Source organism: Rhinichthys klamathensis, unplaced genomic scaffold (genome assembly GCF_029890125.1).
Source record: "Rhinichthys klamathensis goyatoka isolate OS25496 unplaced genomic scaffold, OSU_Roscu_1.1 h1tg000738l_1, whole genome shotgun sequence".
NCBI lineage: Eukaryota > Metazoa > Chordata > Actinopteri > Cypriniformes > Leuciscidae > Rhinichthys > Rhinichthys klamathensis.
This window is the reverse complement of record NW_026607150.1, coordinates 233,488-255,637: the sequence shown is the minus strand read 5'-3', so window position 1 is coordinate 255,637 and position 22,150 is coordinate 233,488. Positions and strand designations below refer to the sequence as shown.

The following is a 22,150-nucleotide window of genomic DNA, read 5'->3' as shown; positions in this document are numbered from 1 at the left end:
TTGGGACATATATTCACCCCCGCAAAGTCTGCTGAACTTAAAGCAAGGGACCAGCACCACTTACCTCTATGTTTTTCAAGGTAGTGACGGCCCCTGGTTAAAAAACCCCTGCGGTGAGCCTGGACTGAGCTACCGTCGCCGAAGTGTCATCTAGTCAATAAAACCAAACAAACGTGTGCGGTGATGCCCAACTGGCCACCACACAAATATCCTCCACAAACACCCTTCTAAATAATGCCCATGATGTTGCCATGCCCCTCTTGTATGCAATAGAAATCACCTCCACGATCCAATGTGAAAGACGCTGTTTATATAGCTATTTCCCACAAACTGGGTTGGCAAAGCTTACAAAAAGCTGAACAAATGTCTGTAGAGAAGCGCTTCCTGGACTCAAATGAACAAGTTTGAGGTGCTCTTTGGATAGAAAAAAACATGTAGAAATCTCTACATTTCTTACAAAAAGCTGGTTAGAAGAACGCACAGCCTGCGTCTGCTCGATGTACCTCGGTAAAATTCGCACAGGGTCTCCTGAAGTCTCCTGTCAATGTCCTCCAAGTCAATAGAGAGATTCGACAAGGCAGGCAGCTTGCACGAGAGCACACTATACTCCCCCGACATGACTTTAGGCGTATACACTCTTAACCCAAATTGGATGCATGAGGGATGCACTGACAGTGCATGAAGACAAAGTCCTTTTAGGCAAGTCATGCCACTCGGCCGCCATCTTGGCAACGCCTCCGGGCAGCTATTTCGGAATAACAAGACCAGGCTCCTATCTAAGTGAATGGGCAGAGAGTCAGAACTGCAGTTTCACTGGTCACCGGGACATAAAAACTGCATGTATAGAAACAGCAGTAAATTATGATAAAAATCGCTGAAAAAGTTTGATGACTTTGCCCCAAAATAAGGTTTAAAACGCCTTTTTCCCCACAGGTTATACTTTTACTACGCATGCGCAAGGGTTCTCTCCCTCGGTCGTGCGCGCGCTACACAGTTTGAAGCACAGTGTGTGTGAGCTCTCGCTAGCTCGCTCTAGATTCCGGGAGATTTGAACTAATTTGCGGGCATCAGGGAGCCGTTATCAATCTGCGGGAGACTTCAGATGTCTGATATTTACACATCTCACACATACACTGCATATCAAATCTGCCGCCTTTTCAAACAGTAACGTATTTTGCGCTGTCGCAAACCTCAACTGTGCGCATGCGTCAGTGGAACCAGACGATAGGCTTAAATGTTTCCCGGCTTGACTGTTAAAAGCAGACGATTGGCTTTCCAGCGGGAGGGGCGGGGCATGTGCATACAATCGCCAGCGTTACGGGTTTTCCCTATATTTGTTTTAAGGATTGATGAAGTGGCATGTCTCTATATAAATAGTCTCTGATGAAGATCACCAACACGTTTCGCTGATGCTAGCACCAGCAGGAGGGCTGTTTTATAAGACAGCATCCTTAGACCCAATTATTCTAAAGGCTCAACTGGAGGTTCACACATAGCCTCGAGAACTACAATCAGGTCCCATGACAGCACCATTGATTTTGTACGGGCCTTAGACTCAGCGCCCCTTTAATGGTGCGTTCACACCGGACGCGAATAGCGCGTCAGGCGCGAGTGATTTCAATGTTAAGTCAATGCAAAGACGCGTTACGCGCGCAAAAAATTCCTGCGGCGCGAATGAGGCGTAGAGCGCGGCGCGGTAGACGCGAATACGCCTCATTCGCGCGTCAAGTTCGCGCGAATTGAGCGTCTGGCGCGTTAAGCGCGTTACGCGCGAATGATTTAGTTAGTGCTATTTGTGCATTCACGCGTTTGACGCGAATTCGCGTCTGCCGCCCGAGTTGAAAAATCTGAACTTCTGCGTCAATTCGCGCCGCGTTAACCAATCAGGAGCCTAGCTGCTTGCTGCTGTCACGTGGTGAAGTATCTGGATGCTTCAATAAATTATTTTGTAATATATGACTGTGGTTCTAATGCACAACAAAGCAAATATTTTATCACATAAAACTTGATTTCAATATATGAGACATATTCATTTTGTATTGAATGCTATTTATTCCATATCTAGATTATATGAAATATTATTATAATGTAAAGACAACCAACATATAAGTTAGTGTCTGGACAGTGATGTGTGAGAGAGAGAAAAAAATTACAGGACAGATTAATCACTTTTGGAGGCTGGCTTCGTTTATTATCAAAACAAAAATAAATGACAGATTAGGTGGATGCGGATGAGGGTGAACCTCGCGCCGGGCTGTAGAGCGCGGGCTCGACAGGCATAGACCACTCGAGGCCGAGGGCTTATACGGCCTACGCTGTCCTCGTCAGCATCCTCACCATTAGGTCCACCAAACCTAGCTCCTGGAGCAAATTGTGAAACTCTTGAAACCCTCCGGAGGTTCTGGTGGACCCGAGTACAGCGACGATGTCCCCTACGCAGCTGTTTCTGCTCTCCAGAGCATATACGAGCGGTGACTCTCTCGAATAATGCTAATGCTAATGCTCGATAAACATCTAAAAAGATGGCCGCCAACGGGTTTCGAAACTTTCGCCTCCGGATTTCGCCTCTGACGCGCGTAAATTTCGCTTCAAACTTTTGTTGTTACGCGCGTCAATTTCGCCATTGACACGCGAATTAACACAAAGTGGTCAAGCGTCAAACTAGACGCGGTAGACGCGAATTTGACGCGCTATTCGCGTCCGGTGTGAACGCACAGTAAGGAACCGAATGGCAAGCGCACATGGCACAGCATCATTAATGCCCTCATGACAGGCCGAAATGGCCAGCAAGTAAACTTTCAGCGTGGAATGAGCATTCTCTAACAATTCCTGCAGATAACTCAATATTCCTGCAATCGGGCATTGATACCATTCTTCAAATATGCGTCAATTCAACCTTGTTGTCAGCGCCCTAGTGCTCTGTATTGTGGCTACTACATTGATTGGGAGATCTACCCCACCATTCAGATGGCCAGGGATGTGCATTGCCCTAGTGACACTAAATGTTTGCTGCCCCATATCAAGAGCGTACATGCCAGTTCCAACAGAGGAAGAGAGCGAGTACCCCCTTGTCTGTTTATATATGACATCACTGTCGAGTTGTCCATTCTGACTAACACGTTTGCCCTACAAGCCTAAAGTGTTTCAGTCCCAGAAGAACTGCCTGCAACTCCAAATAATTTATGTGATGCTCTTTCAGCGCGGTCGACCACTCCCCTCTTACAGAGCTCCCCATCCATGTAGTGACACATCTGTCATCACCAAGGGGGATTTCTTCTGTCAACAGATCCGGGTTTCCCCATGGAATCAGAGCTTGAACACACTGCATTATCGTCACCTGTCCGTTTAAATGACGCATGGCATTCAGCACAGTGCCTAGCGCCCATCTCTGGAACGCATGCATAAGACCGTGTGTCCACCAAAGCGTTTTTAGCCAGCTGAAAACGCCAGACGCTCTACTGAAAACGCCTAGCTGTGGGCGCTTGAGAGCGTTTTGGCAGCGCAGCGTTTTTTCCGTTGAGACGTTTCGTTGCTATGATACAGAATATCCGCAGCACACTTTACTTGTAACTGATTTCGCAGATAATTTGTTGGATACTGAAAATGTATTTTCATCCATTTTGTTCGGGTTGCTCTGCTGGTTGATGTCGTTGTACAGAAAGAATGTTGTGACAGTTGGTCGGTGTGGTATTAGCCCCGCCCCTCCTCCACTGTGATTGGATGGCTGGGTAAAAAGTGACAGTGATGAGCGCTGTGTTTTATCCGAACTTCAGCGTGAAAAAAACACTCAGCGCCTTGTTACGCTCATAGCGTTTAAAAAACTCAGCGCAAACATTGAAAACTATTGAAAACATACCACGCCAGGCACGTGGAACAACGCTTTGGTGGACACACGGCCTAAAGATGAGACCCAGTCGAATGAGCGCTATCAATGAGGTAATGAGCCCCAGCAGTCTCATAACTATCGAAAACACACTCATCTGCCTAGCTGAAACTGAGTCAGACAGCTGTGAAAATCCTCGGACCTCCGTACTGACAGCATAGCTTTCTAAACCATGATATAAAATCAGCTGACTCGGAACCAGTTGAGATTTATTAATATAAATTCTAGGTTGCACGTCACACGCAGGCTCACTATTGGCCGACGCTGGTCATGTGTGTGATGCGTGACGTACAACCTAGAAGTTTTGCGTAGTTTCACTACGCGAAATATCACAGCCGAACAGAGAAGGAAATGATTAGTTGAATAAAGTCGTTATTTTTGTTTGTTTTTTGCGCACAGAAAGTATTCTCGTCGCTTAATAAACTTAAGGTTGAGCCACTGTAGTCACTCGGACTATTTTAACGATGTCTTTCATAACTTTTGGGCCGGCCAGTTTCGATCCCTTAAGAAGCCTATGGAGGAGTGATCCAGCTCTCAGATTTAATCAGAAATATCTTGATTTGTGTTCCGAAGTCTTACGGGGTTGGAACAACATGAGGGTGAGTAATTACTGACAGAGTTTATATTTTTGGGTGAACTAACCCTTTAAGGCTCAAACACAGGACGTTTCTGAATGGTTGGTTAACATAATGTCACTTGATCTATCTTTGTGTACTGGCAGGGTAGAACTTAGTGAGATACGAACGCTATGTGTTTACTGATGTATACGTACTCAGTTTGTTATAACACAATAACCATAACGCGTTGTTCACTATAAACGTGGGATTATGAATTATATTGAGAACCAGCTTTATACTGACCCTCGTTTATAAAGCAGTCTGGTGAGAAATGATTCGCGCAAACATGAAAGCATTGACGTTGCTCGTGGGGAATATTCCCTTCGAAAACAAACTCAGCCACTGCGTCTTCAGCGGTTCGGATTTAGGAACATCAAAATGACTGTTGGTTATTACACCCAAGAACAGAACACCACAATCGCTTAGACGCCATTCTGCTCCAGCGTATCAACAATGACGGACTATGATGACAGCTCGTTCACGAGCGAGGGCGGGTCTCTGTTGAAACCCTGCTGTCAATCAACAATTGTGGGAGGGGCGTCCGATTTAGTGACGTCACAAAAACGAACGGCTCAATTTGAGGCAGGCGAAAACATATAAGGAGATTGAAACAAAAACACTGGATGGATTTTTATCATTATATAATGGTTGTGTACAGGCACTGCCAACACACATTTCAGTACAATCAACTTGAAAAAGTGCATGTACCATTATATGACCCCTTTAAGCTCTGTATGCCATTAATTATGGAGCAAGAACCCCCATAAGGAACGATACCACCAAAGAAAAATTGTGTTTAATGAACTCAAGTAACTTGCCAAAGTTGTCCTGTCTGAACTTGTGTTTAGACGTTTTTGTTTGAAAAAAGTTAATTAGCCCTTCATTAGCGAAGCTAAACTTGAGCTTACCCTGCCCATGTCGACATAAGCCATTGGCCTTTCAGGCGTGAATAAAGGTGCCTTCAGCAAATTGCGTGAGAGTGGACACAAATTGTCTATGTCAGGCCATGAGTTCACAAGGACTATGCATTATTGCTTACTTTGGTTTTGTCACTCCTCATAGTCCTCATGCCACACAATAGAAAATTCTGTATCTGTCCCTGGTCATGAATTGGCTATTTACAAACCTCTTTCACATATGCCGTGACGACCATCACTGCCCAGATGTCAGTCATGCTGAAGAAGTCTTTCCCATAGTAATATTTCTTCAGTTTGGCTAATGCATCTGTCCAGCTGACTCCAGGACCGCTGAGTCTCTGGAGGATCTTGTCTTTCACAGCCTCTAGTTTGGTGGACCAGTCTGGCTCCTGATATAAGGAGGCCATGCACCTTCAGAGGAACAACATACTGCTGTCATTTTTGACATTTGTGTGTGTGTTTGTGTGTGTGTGTGTTTGTTGTTTCTCAGGTTTCGTACCAGGTGGATCCAGAGACTCCGCTCAGATAAAGCACACAGTCCAGAAGACTGGAGGTTTTCTGGAGCTGAACCAGGGATCCCAGCAAACCCACCATGGCTCTTTGTCCTCCTCCAGAACCCAGTAATGCAATGTTTGGTACCTCATTCTGAAACACACACACCACTCAAAGCATTAAATCCACCTTATTTTTAATGTAAAGAACTTTGGTAACATTCTGGGAAGGTTCTCTTAAAGTTCAAGTAACATTAGAATGTTCATTAAGTGTTATCTGATCTTTAATAATGCTCTCAAAACGTTAGCATAAAAATATATATTCATACATCATTCGTGGAGTGTTTTTTTCTCTAAAATGTTTCATTGGACGTTCGTCTAACATTTTTAAATGTTGCAGAGAACTTTCAAAAGTAACATTTCAATAATGTTTGCAAAATTAGTTTCCTTAACGTTCGCATAGCCAAGATAAAATGGTTTCGAAACAATTTTTTTTAATGAACATTTTAAACAATCAAAGAACATTTAGAAATAACCTTTTCATAACTTAATGTGAACGTTAGCACAACTTTTTAGAACATATTTTTGTTTGCTGGGAGTGGCGAAAAGTGTAGAACAAACATTTTTTTGGTCCTGAGACTTCCAGAGAAGATATATATACTTTTTTTATATTTACAACACTTCTATTATTTATTGCTATCAGGATGTGAAGAGAGTTTCAACCAGTATAACAAAAAGGGTTTTGCAATCACATGAATTGTACTACTTTTTATTGATTGTGTTGAAAGAAAAGAAGTGATAACTGTTTAAAAAACGAAGTAAATTGAACATTTTTAAAAGGGGTTTTCATCATACTTTACAGTGTTTTACTGTAGTAATAGAACATTTGTAATGGTCAGGAATTTGTTGACATAGCATTGAAGTGTAGTTGAAAACTTCTTACATTTCATAGTTATTTGAGTGTGTGAAAGTGATAATGAACTAACGTCACATTGTACTTTTAATCAATGCTATTAACATTGCTGCATTAGTGTTGACTTAGCATTGTTTCAACGGATGCTTGAATGGCATAGTTCAAGAAAGGGAAATTGATGCACAATTCGCAGGTCATCTCAGATATACACTCACCTAAAGGATTATTAGGAACACCATACTAATACTGTGTTTGACCCCCTTTCGCCTTCAGAACTGCCTTAATTCACGTGGCATTGATTCAACAAGGTGCTGAAAGCATTCTTTTGAAATGTTGGCCCATATTGATAGGATAGCATCTTGCAGTTGATGGAGATTTGTGGGATGCAGATCCAGGGCACGAAGCTCCCGTTCCACCACATCCCAAAGATGCTCTATTGGGTTGAGATCTGGTGACTGTGGGGGCCATTTTAGTACAGTGAACTCATTGTCATGTTCAAGAAACCAATTTGAAATGATTCGAGCTTTGTGACATGGTGCATTATCCTGCTGGAAGTAGCCATCAGAGGATGGGTACATGGTGGCCATAAAGGGATGGAAATGGTCAGAAACAATGCTCAGGTAGGCTGTGGCATTTAAGCGATGCCCAATTGGCACTAAGGGGCCTAAAGTGTGCCAAGAAAACATCCCCCACACCATTACACCACCACCACCAGCCTGCACAGTGGTAACAAGGCATGATGGATCCATGTTCTCATTCGGTTTACGCCAAATTCTGACTCTACCATCTGAATGTCTCAACAGAAATCGAGACTCATCAGACCAGGCAACATTTTTCCAGTCTTCAACTGTCCAATTTTGGTGAGCTCTTGCAAATTGTAGCCTCTTTTTCCTATTTGTAGTGGAGATGAGTGGTACCCGGTGGGGTCTTCTGCTGTTGTAGCCCATCCGCCTCAAGGTTGTGCGTGTTGTGGCTTCACAAATGCTTTGCTGCATACCTCGGTTGTAACGAGTGGTTATTTCAGTCAAAGTTGCTCTTCTATCAGCTTGAATCAGTCGGCCCATTCTCCTCTGACCTCTAGCATCAACAAGGCATTTTCGCCCACAGGACTGCCGCACACTGGATGTTTTTCCCTTTTCACACCATTCTTTGTAAACCCTAGAAATGGTTGTGCGTGAAAATCCCAGTAACTGAGCAGATTGTGAAATACTCAGACCGGCCCGTCTGGCACCAACAACCATGCCACGCTCAAAATTGCTTAAATCACCTTTCTTTCCCATTTTGACATTCAGTTTGGAGTTCGGGAGATTGTCTTGACCAGGACCACACCCCTAAATGCATTGAAGCAACTGCCATGTGATTGGTTGATTCGATAATTGCATTAATGAGAAATTGAACAGGTGTTCCTAATAATCCTTTAGGTGAGTGTATAAAGTATAAAATGAGAAGCTTTACCTTACTGCACTTTATCTGAAGCTTCTTCAGGCTTTGTAGAACAGAGTTTCTCCTTCTGGCTACAAACTCCTCCTCGTTCTTATTCAGAGAGGATTCGATTCGCACCTCACCACTGCAGCGACAGACAGACAGACAGACAGACAGAACAGACAGACAGACAGACAGACAGACAGACAGACAGACAGTGCTTAACATATTTGATATATTTAGATATTTAATATTCTAGATTTCATGCATTTATGAGAGAATGCATTTAAGTCTGCAATTATTTTATACAGTTATTCTCATAGTTGTCCAGTTTGTTGTAGACTTTGTGCAAGTAATTATTTTGTAAGTATTATTTGTGTTAGTACATGTGCTTCCATGAATCTGAGCAGGATTACACACCTTTCCTGGGGTTTGGATGCACTCATCTATAAAACAATAGAGTCCACATGCAAGTCAGTTTCTGTTATTTGATATATATATATATATATATATATATATATATATATATATATATATATATATATATATATATATATATATATAACACACACACACACACGCACACACTACCCGGCCAAAAAAAAAGTCGCTGTTTGGATTTAAAAAGGCAAATGCTTAAGAATCTATGATTGGATCATATTTTGCAGTGATTATTATGTTTTTAGCATGTTATATGTTTGGCAACAGTTCTTCTAACCCTAACTGTTGGAGTGTGTGAGCTTTTCATTTCTTAAACAACCATGTAGGAAGACACATCATGGCCTTATTCCAGGATGACAAAGCCAAGATTAATCCGGCTCAGATTGTGAAAGAATGGTTGGGAGGAGAATGAAGAATCATTCTCACACATGAATTGGCTCCTCTGAGTCCAGACCTTAAACTCATTAAAAGTCTTTGGGATGTGCTGGAGTAACATTTATCTCCATCTAGAGGTGCATTAATTTTTGGTCAAGATCTTGTATTGACAATGCATGAGTCAAGCACTTTGGTGAAGTCGCTTAATTCACTTAATTAAACACAGTTACCGGTATTGCTTCTTTTCTTTCAACGCAATCAACAAAAAGTAGTAACTTAAATCCTCATAGTTTTTACTCTAATAAAAATAAATAAGTCAGATAAATAAATAAATAAAATCTTTGGATCAGAATAGCAGCACTGTAAACAAAAGTTGCTGCCTTTCCTTTCAACTTAACGTACTCTTATTTATAGTAGCCTACATTTAACATTATACAGATTGTGATGCATAAAAAATGGAAAACTTTACCACTGAAATAGGAATACCTCAAATAATTTTTCACCATAATTGTATATGCAGTTTTGATAGTGTGCAAGTCACTGCTATTGACCATGTTTGAAATGGTTTAAGAGCAGATTATAAATGCTGGATTCGTTCATACTACAATTATCACGTCATTTATAATGTCATGAAACATGTTAATTGCCTTTCTATCGTTCAAAAGACATTATTTAATTTAAGCTTTAAAATATATACTTACTATTCCTGTAAATCCGAGTCTTCCCCAACAACACTGTATCAACACAGCAGCGGTTATCTTGACATGAGGACAGAAGATGCTCTTTATGACTCTGAAAATACACTGCAAGTCCAGACATAATCATAAGGGTGAGGTAGTGAATGATAAATTATACAATCATTTAATTATGCAACCTCACCTTTTATTTTAGTTTTTTTGTGGCAGGCAACAGGTTGATCTGATTGAACAGGAAATGGGAAAGGATTCAGACACATTACCAGTAAAACATGTGACATTTTTTGCATAAGGATGCGTGCATATTTTAAATTAATAATGTTGCGATATTTATTTAATGTATGATTTTTTTCTTTAACAAACATTAACATTATTTTTTACACTGGGATAGTCCCAAAATGCTGAGTTTGCAGATGGGGTGGCAATGCTTTTTCTTATATTATAGAATTCTAGATATTCTAGAAAGTAATTCATACACTGTAAAAAAAAATCCTAATTTTACAGAAAATAACTGTGATTTTTTGACGATCATTTTCTTTCATTTTAAATTGTACTCAAAACACTGTAAAATTACAAATAATATCTGTAAAATAAAAATTCAGCTGTTATTTTAGGTATTGTGACATTAATGACAAATTGCAGTAATTCACATTTTTTATACAGGAAATTGATTGTATTTTTCATACAGTATTTTTTCTGTTTTCTTAAATTACATAAAAATGTATGTAAAATTACAAATATAATCTGTAATTAAACAGTAACAAAACAGTTAAATGATAAAACGGTCAAATGACTGGCAGCCCCCCAAAAACTGTAACATTAAAGTAAAAAATCCTAAATTAAATAAACTGAAAAACACTGTGATAATTCAGGATATACCTGTAAAATAACAATCATATACCTTCAGTGAAAAAAAAATCGTAAAAAGAGGGTCAAATGACTGGCAGCTACGGCTGCCAAACAAAAACCATAAAATTGAAGTAAAATCTTATAATTCAAATAAAACAAAAAAACACTGTTATTTCACAGGTATTTCCTGCATTATTATGATCATATACCTTCATTGTAAAAAAATCGTAAAAAAGGGTCAAATGACTGGCAGCTACGGCTGCCAAACAAAAACCATAAAATGAAAGTAAAATCTTATAATTCAAATAAAACAAAAAAACACTGTTATTTCACAGGTATTTCCTGCATTATCATGATCATATACCTTCATTGTAAAAAAATCGTAAAAAAAGGGTCAAATGACTGGCAGCTAAGGCTGCCAAACAAAAACCATATAATTAAAGTAAAATATCCTAATTTAAATAAAGTGTAAAAAACTTTAATAGAAATGTGATGTCACCATGATTGAGATCAGTGTTTGCTTTAGTAGGGCTCATGACTCTTGAGTTTCAACATTACTTTTTCTCTGGCTGCCTTAACTGTGTTTTGATGCACATTTATTATGGCAATATTTGCAAGAGAAAATATAAGATGATCTTGGTCATTTATTGATGATTTTATAGTCATCATATGATGATCTGATTCATTGATATGACAGTCAAATCTCTATTAGCTGTGAATACATTATATGTAAATAGACTTTAGTTTTATACAAAGGCAATTATTGTCATACTTTTTACACATGATTTGTTGAAATATTGTGGGATCAGTATTATTGCAATCTCTAAAAAAAAATATATATATATATTCTACATAATTTTTTTGAGTTGGTGTATTTTGTTAGGAGTATAGAGACATCAAGAATCAACATATGAATCTCTACAATGGTGACAATCAACAAAGCCTTTTTGTGACTTTACAATAGGTCAGAATTGTTTTTTATTGTCACCATTGTTGAGATTCATACGCTAATTCTTGATGTCTGAGTGAGTCTGTATGATCCTGTCAAAACATTGTTTGCATAATGACTTCATAAAATCTTATATAACAGCATTGTAGGATATTCTATAGCAATACTGCCATTCAAAATTAACAATTAACATTTTACAACTTAATCAGTCATTAAAAAGTCATACCAATCAGGTGGTATCAATACAGCAGACAACTGCTTGATGAATATTATCACTATTAAGTGACCAACATCATCTGATCTGAGTTTCTCTCGATTTCCTACAATAACAAATATGCATCAAAGACATGCACAGTTAAGAGAAAAGCTAATGTTAATAACTGAAGGGTCAAGAGCCCAACTAAAGCCAACACTGACCTCTATCACGGTGACATCAAACTTTATTATTTTCAATAAAATATCAACTTCTAAACCTCTGTTATTTCTCAATAAGAATGTTAGTATGAAAGAAGGATTGTAATAAGTGAAGATGCTGAGATTTTGACAGATCTGTTAGTGTTTAATGTTCTGTTGGGATGTAAAGTGTTTCTGTATGGTGTGTTTTGTGTGTCACCATTGTGTTGAAGAGTAGAGCCTGTGATTCAGTCCAGGATGAGCAGAGTAACACTGATGAAATGCTGTGTGTTGCTTTATTTAACCGACACTATGTAGTTGCTGATGACGTATAATCACAGTAAATCATGCATGTAGTTTATAGCAAGATATTTACTTTTTACAGTGAATATGTTTTTTAGTAAAAAATCAGTAAATATATATATATATATATGTGAAATAACTGTGTTTCTGTTAAAAAGCTTAATGAAGAATTCTGCAATAGTATTTATTATTTAAATTAGGATATTTTACATTCATTTTATGGTTTCTGTATGGCAGCCATTGCTGACAGTCATTTGACCTTTTTTTCACAGTGAAGGTGTTTGATCATAACAATTTAGGAAATAACTGTAAAATAACAGTGTTTTTCTGTAAAACATTTAAGGACAAAGTTTGGAAAAGTTTTTTGCACTCAATTTAAATTAGGATATTTTACTTAATTTTTACGGTTTTTGTTTGGCAGCCATAGCTGCCAGTCATTGACCGTTTTTTTATGATTTTATTTTTTACAGTGTACATATAATATGATGCATACATATTAAGCAGATATGCCTAGAATATAAACACACTCGCTAAATTGAATGTTAAGAGTTTCCCATAGAAAACCATTATAAAGAAAATGCCGCTTAATGCATTGACCATGTTTTTGAATTGATTTAGAACTTATTAATAAAACATGTATGTACAGGCAAGCAGATAAACCCAAAATATCAAGGCAACGTGCAAAGTTTCACGCTAAGCCTTTTCCCATGTAAAACCATTATAAATAAAGCGCTTAATGTGAAATTTAGCGCATTGCCTTCATACTGGGCTAATCTGCTTGCCTTCATGCATTATCAATAAGGTGTATGAATTTGATCTTTTAATATCATCACTGTCTTAATATATTAAGGCACGTTAAGCATTTTCTTTTAATGGCTTTCTATGGGGGAGAAATCGCATACACTCTTTAAACATAACGTTTTTTTATTGGCATCGATGGTTCCATGAAGAACTTTTAACATTATGGAATGTTTCCATTCCACAATAGGTTCTTAATAGTGGAAAAAGGTTCTTTAGATTTTTAAAAAGTTCTTTACACGGAGGAAACAAATGGTTCTTCTATATGGTATCGCTGCCAAAACGACGTTTTGTCATTTTTATTTTTAGGAATGTAACGTGAAAAAAATAGTCTTTGCACTTGGATTACGATGCCATTGTCTTAGCAGTAGATAGTGTTTTTGACATGAGAAATTAATTTTGACTGGTCATTAAGCCACTTAAGCGTTTGAGAATGTCACCCCATGCATTCGATCCAAAACCAGTTTGATCTGGTCTGGCTAGTTTTAGGAGGGCACGGCCGTCAAAGACGTTTAAAACACAAAAACACTTTCAGGGTGATTCGTTTCCACTGATTGAAGGTAAATATCTTCTTCATCCTCCGTTTCAGGAGCTTCAAACGCAAAAACGAAAATAAAACTAAAAATTGCATCGCTCATGTGAAAGATAAAATCAGTGTAATAGCAGTCTGGGATTATCAGAAATAGAGACGTGTTACAGGTTACATCTCCTTTGAATCATTTGTTTTGCCTCTTGCTATTGATGGATTAATTAAAAATCATTTAAATCTTTAGAAGCCAAACACTGCGATCACTGTCCATAGACATGATGAGAAATATTAATAGGCCTATACCATTTACACGACACTTTTTAGCTTATGCTTATGAATGAAACTTTAAACTGCCTCCTACACCTGAACGGCTTCCATCATTTGCTGTCGAATATTATAATGTTCTGTATTCATAATGTTCATGACTGTATTTTCTAATCTCTACTCAATAATATTAAACTCTGTTTAGTGTGTCAGAAATTAGTTGGAAATTTTCATGAATGCACATTAATCTTCAGGGTATATAGCAGTATGACAAAACACCTATGAACTTAAACTTATTGACAACTTGGCCTAGTTTTGCAAAATATTTTATCTTTGAACAGTATAAAGGTTTAATAAAAGTTTTAAAGGTTTGACATCATGAATTTGACCAACTAAAACTTCCGTAAGCCTTTGTATAAATATTTCAGTTAATAGCAAAGACAACATTTCAAATTTAAGTATATAAATATATACAATTTAAAGTATCTAAACTAAGTATCTAAATATATATATTTTTAAAACTGACAAAAATACAACAAAATTAATAACACAAACTAAAATTAAAACGGAGGGAAAATATATAAATATTTATACAAAAATATTTATAAATACTATATGTATATAGTAATGATATTAAAATAACATTCCCACAAAGAGATTTATCAGAAACTAGTGGCATTAATGTCCTAATATCTCTACAGGAATGTACATTTACTTTATGAATTAAGAATAGAGTCTGGTAGTTTAATGTGTGTTTTGGACCATTTTATTGTTTATAATGTATAATTCTATGGATGTAATATTTGATTTAAAGCAGCACTCAGTAAGAATTCCGTTTTTGTCAAACAGCGACCCCTAGAGTAGCTGTGGAGTACTTGTACTGTCGTGAATAGCACTCACGCAGAGATGGCTCCAGCCGGATCCCCTCCCCCTGTACACCGGTACCTGTTCAGTAGGATGGACGCTGTAACGAGTGAAAATAAGGTATGGCCCCTTTAAGAGCTGCGCGCGCCCAACACCACATGTATACGGCGCCGGGTTATTTCTGTTTGATGCTCATTTCATCAGATCTGTTTTTTTGCCGTAAAGCAATTCGTTGCTTTCGGCTCGCCGGCCCAAAGTTGCAAGGGTGGTTTTGCGGCTCACAGGCACCAGGGGGGTGTGAGATGACCACCATTCAACACGAAATCAGTAATATAAACATTACAATGACTCCAAAGCTGTTCGGTTAAGGTAAAAAAGTTACTTAGTTCACCTTTAATATGTAGCCTACATACTGTATGTGGTTAATGCTCTGGCACCTCGCTGCAATCATAGTTTCACTAAAACAATAAATCTGAGTTTGGGTCGTAATATTCATATTTCTAAACCTCTAATCTGTTTTTTTTTTTTATTGTGACATTATTCATATTGCGATCATACAATTAACATATCAGAGTAGACACAATATATTTCTTTTTTACCCCTTATTTCCCTTCCCCTCCTGTACTAAACCTCTAATCTGAATACTGGAGAAATATCATAGTATCCCTCCAACAGAGATTTAGGTTTCCTGAGATCGGGCCCTCAAGAACAGGACAACAGAAAAGCAGATAACTACAATATTTTTATTTGAATTTAAATGGTAATTAAACACAAAAAAACAATAGAGGATTTTAAAGGGTTTGCTTTCGCTGTCTTTACACAGTTTAATCCAACTATTCAAAGTACTGAACTAGAAAGAATTTCAAATGTTGTCATTTTGATGGCACCTGTTGTAGGGCCCGATGATTTCCACAATGTGGAAAACGCTGAGGGAATCGCGGAACCCATAAAAACATAATTTACTGTATAATGCTGTATTTCATGGAGTTTGTCGTGATTCTCGCGGTGTTTTCACCCTCTGCCGCCTCATATGAGGACATGAATGCATGAACTTCAGCTCCAGAGTCACTCTGAGTCACTTCATCAGCATTTTACTTCATTTGAGAAAAACTATCATCATATCATAAACACACAGAAACTCAAGTCTTCATAGCAACCTGTCCAACAGTACAGTAGAATTTAGCTACGTCTCAATGTATTAATAATAATAACACTAATAATAATAATAAATTATTATTAAAACAATTTTTAAGGAAAAATAAAAAAAATATCTTTCATGTTGTTCAGCACTTTGTTTGACAATTTTTTTATTTCATATTATTAAAATATACATAAAATTAATGTTTTATGCCTTCTTTTGATTGCCAGGAAATTTCTGAAAAAACATAGAAATGATTTGTTTTTTTATTAATAATTTGTTTTTATGAATTTAATTAATTATACATGCTTTTTGATTATTAAAATTTAATTAAACCATTAAAATGGAATCCAGAAATCTTAAAGCAGAAAACGCAGAATTTGGTAAACATTGGAATCACTCACGCCAGACGCTCTATTCGCGTCTGGTGTGAACGCACCATGATGTTTTCTCTGCAGACCTCTACGCCTGCGATGTAACGCCACATTTTTTTTGGAAGGTGTGCCTCCTCTGAAAGTGTCCGCCGTCCGGGTGAAACAGTATGCTATTTTTATTTACCCGCCGGTAGGTGAAGCGAGTTTACCCGCCACAACACAAAATCACCCGCATTTGGCTGGTGGCGGGTGCTGATTTCCATCCCTGCTCAGAAACCTTCTTTTCTAGGTCATTACCTGACAAAAACAATTATTAATTAACATTCCATTACCAAAACTGATCTGTGATGATGATGATGATGATGATGATGAAGTTCTCACCTGTGATCTGATAATCAAATTTGAATGAGGTTTTATTAGAAGAATGGCTGCTCATCCAACTCTCCAGCATTGAGAACTTTCTTTCTTGATGCGAAACTTCAAAACAAAATAAACAGACACACTTCTTCAGCTTCTCTGCAAATATTTGATATATTCATATACTAATTCAAATAGTTTATTAAAGCTCAGAGCCAAGCAGTTCAGTTCATATCACATTTAGCTGTTTAGTAAATTTTGATCTTAAACTAAAAAAGTCCATGTTCACATTATTTGTCACACTAAAAACACAAAGATGTTGCAGTCCATATCCACAACACTGCACAATTAAATCAGTCTAGCAGCAATACACTAAATACAGTATCTCCTTTAATCCACTCACAGATGACAGAAGTCATGATGAGGAAAATAATCATGCAAACTGTTCCTAGAAGCACAAAGATGCCAGTTTGTCTGCTACATGAGCGACCTGCAGAAAACAGACACAATCCTCCATTCATTTATATTGATAATATCACATATACAATGTCGAAATGTAATAATTTATTTTTGCAATGCCATGTTTTAATTCTTTTTGCATTTGTCCACACATTTTGATATATCATTCATGTCTGTAGCAAAATGGTGCCGGAACAATTGACATACCCAAGTTTATACTTAGAAGTTTGTTTAAATCATCATAGTATGAGCAATACAAATATATATATATATATATATATATATATATATATATATATATATATATATATATATATATATATATATATATATATAAATATAAATATATCCATAATTAGCATGAACATGATTAATTGTTGAAGGTTAAAAGAGATGTTATCCAGTACCAAACCCATGAGGAAGAAACATTCACAACATTCTCGATTCCAATTACATTTCAAATATAAAAGTTGCTTCTGAAATAACGATTAAAAAAGTCTGTAGAAAGTGCTCCCCTTTGGCACATGGTGTCACAGTGTCTGGTTTATGTTCCTTGGGTCACCACTAGATGTCCTCCTTCCCCACGGTGTCCATCACACTCTTGAACTACATTCGCCATGATCCTTGTCTTTTCATTGCACTCAGCTGTCTCTTATCATTGATCATTGCACTCAGCCTGTTCCCCATTAGCATTGTCATTTCCCTGTGTATATATACCCTGTCTGTTTTAGTATGTGTTACGGAGTCCTTGTATGCATCACGCTACTTCTGTTATCCAGTTTCCTTGTTTCTTGTTTTGTTCCTGTTCATGTTGGATTGCCTTTTGGATTTTGACCCTTGCTTTGGACTGGTTTACGATTTTGGATTATCCTTAATAAAACTACTGCTTTTGGAACTTACCCTTGTTTTCCCGTGTGTGGATCGTGACAGAAGGACTCCGTCATGAATAGTTCCAGCAGTAGGGGGTTCTGGTCCTCTTCCCCAGCCACCGTAGGGGAGAGGTCACAATCTGGAGAAGTGCCACCGTGTATGAACATTTTCGAATGTTTCGCTCTGTGGGCTCGTATCACGGAAGAGACCGCGGTGAGAAAGTTACCTAAGATCCCTTCCTTCGAGAGAAGGGAATCATTCGAGGGAACTCGTCTGGCCAGGTTTTCGGGGACCCGCGGAGGTCGCAGGAGAGGAGGTGCCAGAGGTGAATCCCGGAATCACTCTCCGCTTCGATCACTCCTCGACCCTGGGCTGGTGATGTCCAGTCCAGAACTCCATCTGCCGTTGATCTCATCCAGCACGGAATCAGCACATCACCGTCAGAGACGGCGGAGGAGGGGTAAGACCTCCAGCCTCCTCAAGTGCCCGGAGACCGTACCAGAGACTGTTCACGTCAGCCACACCGAGCTTGCGCTTCACGTCACGTCTGCCCAGCCAGAGACCGTTAACGTCACGTCTGCCCAGCCAGAGACCGTTAACGTCACGTCTGCCCAGCCAGAGACCGTTCACGTCACGTCTGCCCAGCCAGAGACCGTTCACGTCACGTCTGCCCAGCCAGAGACCGTTCACGTCACGTCTGCCCAGCCAGAGACCGTTCACGTCACGTCTGCCCAGCCAGAGACCGTTCACGTCACCTCTGCCCAGCCAGAGACCGTTCACGTCACGTCTGCCCAGCCAGAGACCGTTCACGTCACGTCTGCCCAGCCAGAGACTGTTCGAGTCCCGTCTGCCCAGCCAGAGACTGTTCGAGTCCCGTCTGCCCAGCCAGAGACTGTTCGAGTCCCGTCGGCCCAGCCAGAGACTGTTGGAGTCCCGTCTGCCCAGCCAGAGACTGTTCGAGTTCCGTCTGCCCAGCCAGAGACTGTTCGAGTCCCTTCTGCCCAGCCAGAGACTGTTCGAGTCCCGTCTGCCCAGCCAGTGACTGTTTACGTCCCGTCTGACCAGTCAGAAACGGATCTGGATACACCCATTCTCTCAATCGGGGGCATACTAAGTGACTATTTGGAGCGGTTAGCTCGAATCCTGGACGTGCCTGTCTCGCCTGTTGCAGCGCCGGAGCCAGTGTCTGCTGTTCCAGAGCCGGAGCCAGTGTCTGCTGTTCCAGAGCCGGAGCCAGTGTCTGCTGTTCCAGAGCCGGAGCCAGTGTCTGCTGTTCCAGAGCCGGAGCCAGTGACTGCTGTTCCAGAGCCGGAGCCAGTGTCTGCTGTTCCAGAGCCGGAGGCAGAGCCAGTGCCCGTTCCAGAGCCGGAGGCAGAGCCAGTGCCCGTTCCAGAGCCGGAGGCAGAGCCAGTGCCCGTTCCAGAGCCGGAGGCAGAGCCAGTGCCCGTTCCAGAGCCAGTGCCCGTTCCAGAGCTGGAGCCAATGTCTGTTCCAGAGCCGGAGCCAATGTCTGTTCCAGAGCCAGTGCCTGTTCCAGCGCCAGAGCCAGTGTTTGTTTCTGTGTTTTTGTCTGTTCTTGTGACTGTTAGAGTTCTTGTGACTGTTCCTGAGCCGGTGTCTGCTGTTCCTGAGCCGGTGTCTGCTGTTCCTGAGCCGGCGTCTGCTGTTCCTGCGCCTGAGCTACTGCCCTGGCCGCCCGAGGGGTCTTCACCGCCCGAGGGGTCTTCACCGCCCGAGGGGTCTTCACCGCCCTGGGGTCTTCACCGCCCTGGGGTCTTCAACGCCCTGGGGTCTTCACCGCCGTGGCCGCCTGAAGGGTCTTCACCGCCCTGGCCGCCCGAGGGAGAGTCTCCGCCCTGGCCGCCCGAGGGAGAGTCTCCGCCCTGGCCGCCCGAGGGAGAGTCTCCGCCCTGGCCGCCCGAGGGAAAGTCTCCGCCCTGGCCGCCCGAGGGAAAGTCTCCGCCCTGGCCGCCCGAGGGAGAGTCTCCGCCCTGGCCGCCCGAGGGAGAGTCTCCGCCCTGGCCGCCCGAGGGAGAGTCTCCGCCCTGGCCGCCCGAGGGAAAGTCTCCGCCCTGGCCGCCCGAGGGAAAGTCTCCGCCCTGGCCGCCCGAGGGAAAGTCTCCGCCCTGGCCGCCCGAGGGAAAGTCTCCGCCCTGGCCGCCCGAGGGAAAGTCTCCGCCCTGGCCGCCCGAGGGAAAGTCTCCGCCCTGGCCGCCCGAGGGACTGTCGTCTCCGCCCTGGCCGCCCGAGGGACTGTCGTCTCGGCCCTGGCCGCCAGATGAACTGTCACTCCCTGTCCCCGTTTCCCTCCATGGACCTGGCCCCCCATCCCTCCCCCTGATCCTCCACCAGTCCACCTCCCGCCTGGACACTTGTTTGTCTGTCACGTCTTGGAGCGTCTGGTAGCCGCTCCGTAGAGGGGGGGTTATGTCACAGTGTCTGGTTTATGTTCCTTGGGTCACCACTAGATGTCCTCCTTCCCCACGGTGTCCATCACACTCTTGAACTACATTCCCCATGATCCTTGTCTTTTCATTGCACTCAGCTGTCTCTTATCATTGATCATTGCACTCAGCCTGTTCCCCATTAGCATTGTCATTTCCCTGTGTATATATACCCTGTCTGTTTTAGTATGAGTTACGGAGTCCTTGTATGCATCACGCTACTTCTGTTATCCAGTTTCCTTGTTTCTTGTTTTGTTCCTGTTCATGTTGGATTGCCTTTTGGATTTTGACCCTTGCTTTGGACTGGTTTACGATTTTGGATTATCCTTAATAAAACTACTGCTTTTGGAACTTACCCTTGTTTTCCCGTGTGTGGACCGTGACACATGGACTCTCCCAGTCACCCCTGTCATTCAGCGAGAAATGGACTGTTCCAAACTTTCCACCGGAGTTCGCGAAGTGAAGGGGAAAAGAGTAGACGGATAATAAAGGGAAAAGCAGATCGGCTGAATATTGTATATAGTTGTAGAGTGAAATATAGGGTACTAGCCCAAATCGGAGGAGTTTTATCGATTGTACGTGTGCGTGCATCACACTAACCACACATCTATGCACATTTAATAAACCTACGACTTGGAATATAACCTGAGTGAGACATCATTGTTCTGACTGGACAAACTGCAGCCTTCAGCCAAACCTGAACTAGCAATTAGAGTGAATACTCACAAGATTTTTCATGGTCCTTCGAGCCGGATTGGTGAATTGCTACAGAGATGTCTCAACCCAAGAGAGAAGCGCCTGTCGTGCGTCCACGAAGACAGATCAACCCACCGACTCATTTAGTGGATTATGAGCTTGGTGAGCCATTGCCACATCGACAGCCATTCCCAGACTTCAGCCATAGCAGAGTCCAGTCACCAAGTATGGTAGCACAGACCTGATCGTCTTCTCCCGTCAGTCAAGAGTTAGATCAGGATACGTGGACACTGAGAGATGAATGGCAAAGTGAAAGATCCGATGGGCGAGGAGAAGAGGAAGTAGAGCTTACAGCCATGCTGCAGGTGATGAAACGCGAGAACGCTGACTTGCGGCTACAAACCAGCCAGCTTCCAGAGATTATTTCAGCATTACAGGAGATGCGACAACAGAATGCCATGTTACATCACGAACTTCAAAGTCTTAAGGCAGAAGCCCCCTCCAGGCCAGTGACTTTACCAGTGCTATCTCCAGGTCCCTTTTCTCCTGTGGTGAGCCCTGAGACTCCACAACGGTTCCGTCCTACTCCAGCCCCACGGAAAACCCCCCCAACGCCGCCTACGGCCATGAGGGAGCTGTGCCCAGCTACAATAGATGAGCGCCTTGGATTAGCTGAGGATTTAATAAACATGGACATTTCCTCCTCAATACCTGATAGAGTACCACCACAAGTGCGTTACAGCGACCCACCTCAACCCAGGTACTCTTGTTCCTCCCAACACATTCCAGCTTATCAGTCAGAGTTCGAGACCACAGCATATAACAGTATGCCACCTCCGCATCCAGGCCACAGACAAGCGTTTTATCAGCCTTCATCAATACAGGAGAAAATGTACCGAGGCCCTGCTCCAACCATTCCCTTCCTAACATCCCCTGATCCTAGGGAGTTTTCTCGACTGAGAATAGCATTGGAGAACATTTTGCCTGAGGATGCAACAGAGCGATTCAAGTATCAGATCCTCACTGACCATCTTAAGTTGGAGGAAGCCCTACTTGTGGCAGACTCATACAGTAACTCAAACTTTCCTTTCACAAACACCATGAGAGCC

At 41.3% G+C, this 22,150-nt stretch overlaps 1 protein-coding gene across 1 annotated transcript in view; it reads right to left on the bottom strand.

Annotated features, from left to right (window-relative positions):
• The window catches only part of pla2g4cl1 (phospholipase A2, group IVC (cytosolic, calcium-independent), like 1), a 28,284-nt gene extending 10,216 nt beyond the window's left edge, over positions 1 to 18,068 (bottom strand). Inside the window, exons 1-4 of the mRNA XM_056242653.1 lie at positions 17,932 to 18,068; positions 8,282 to 8,388; positions 5,917 to 6,079; positions 5,627 to 5,828 (exon numbers count right to left, since the gene is read on the bottom strand). Of these exons, the coding sequence (XP_056098628.1) occupies positions 5,627 to 5,828; positions 5,917 to 6,079; positions 8,282 to 8,388; positions 17,932 to 18,068 (609 nt within the window). The remainder of the gene's footprint in view (positions 1 to 5,626; positions 5,829 to 5,916; positions 6,080 to 8,281; positions 8,389 to 17,931) is intronic.
• Positions 18,069 to 22,150: the final 4,082 nt, after the last annotated feature.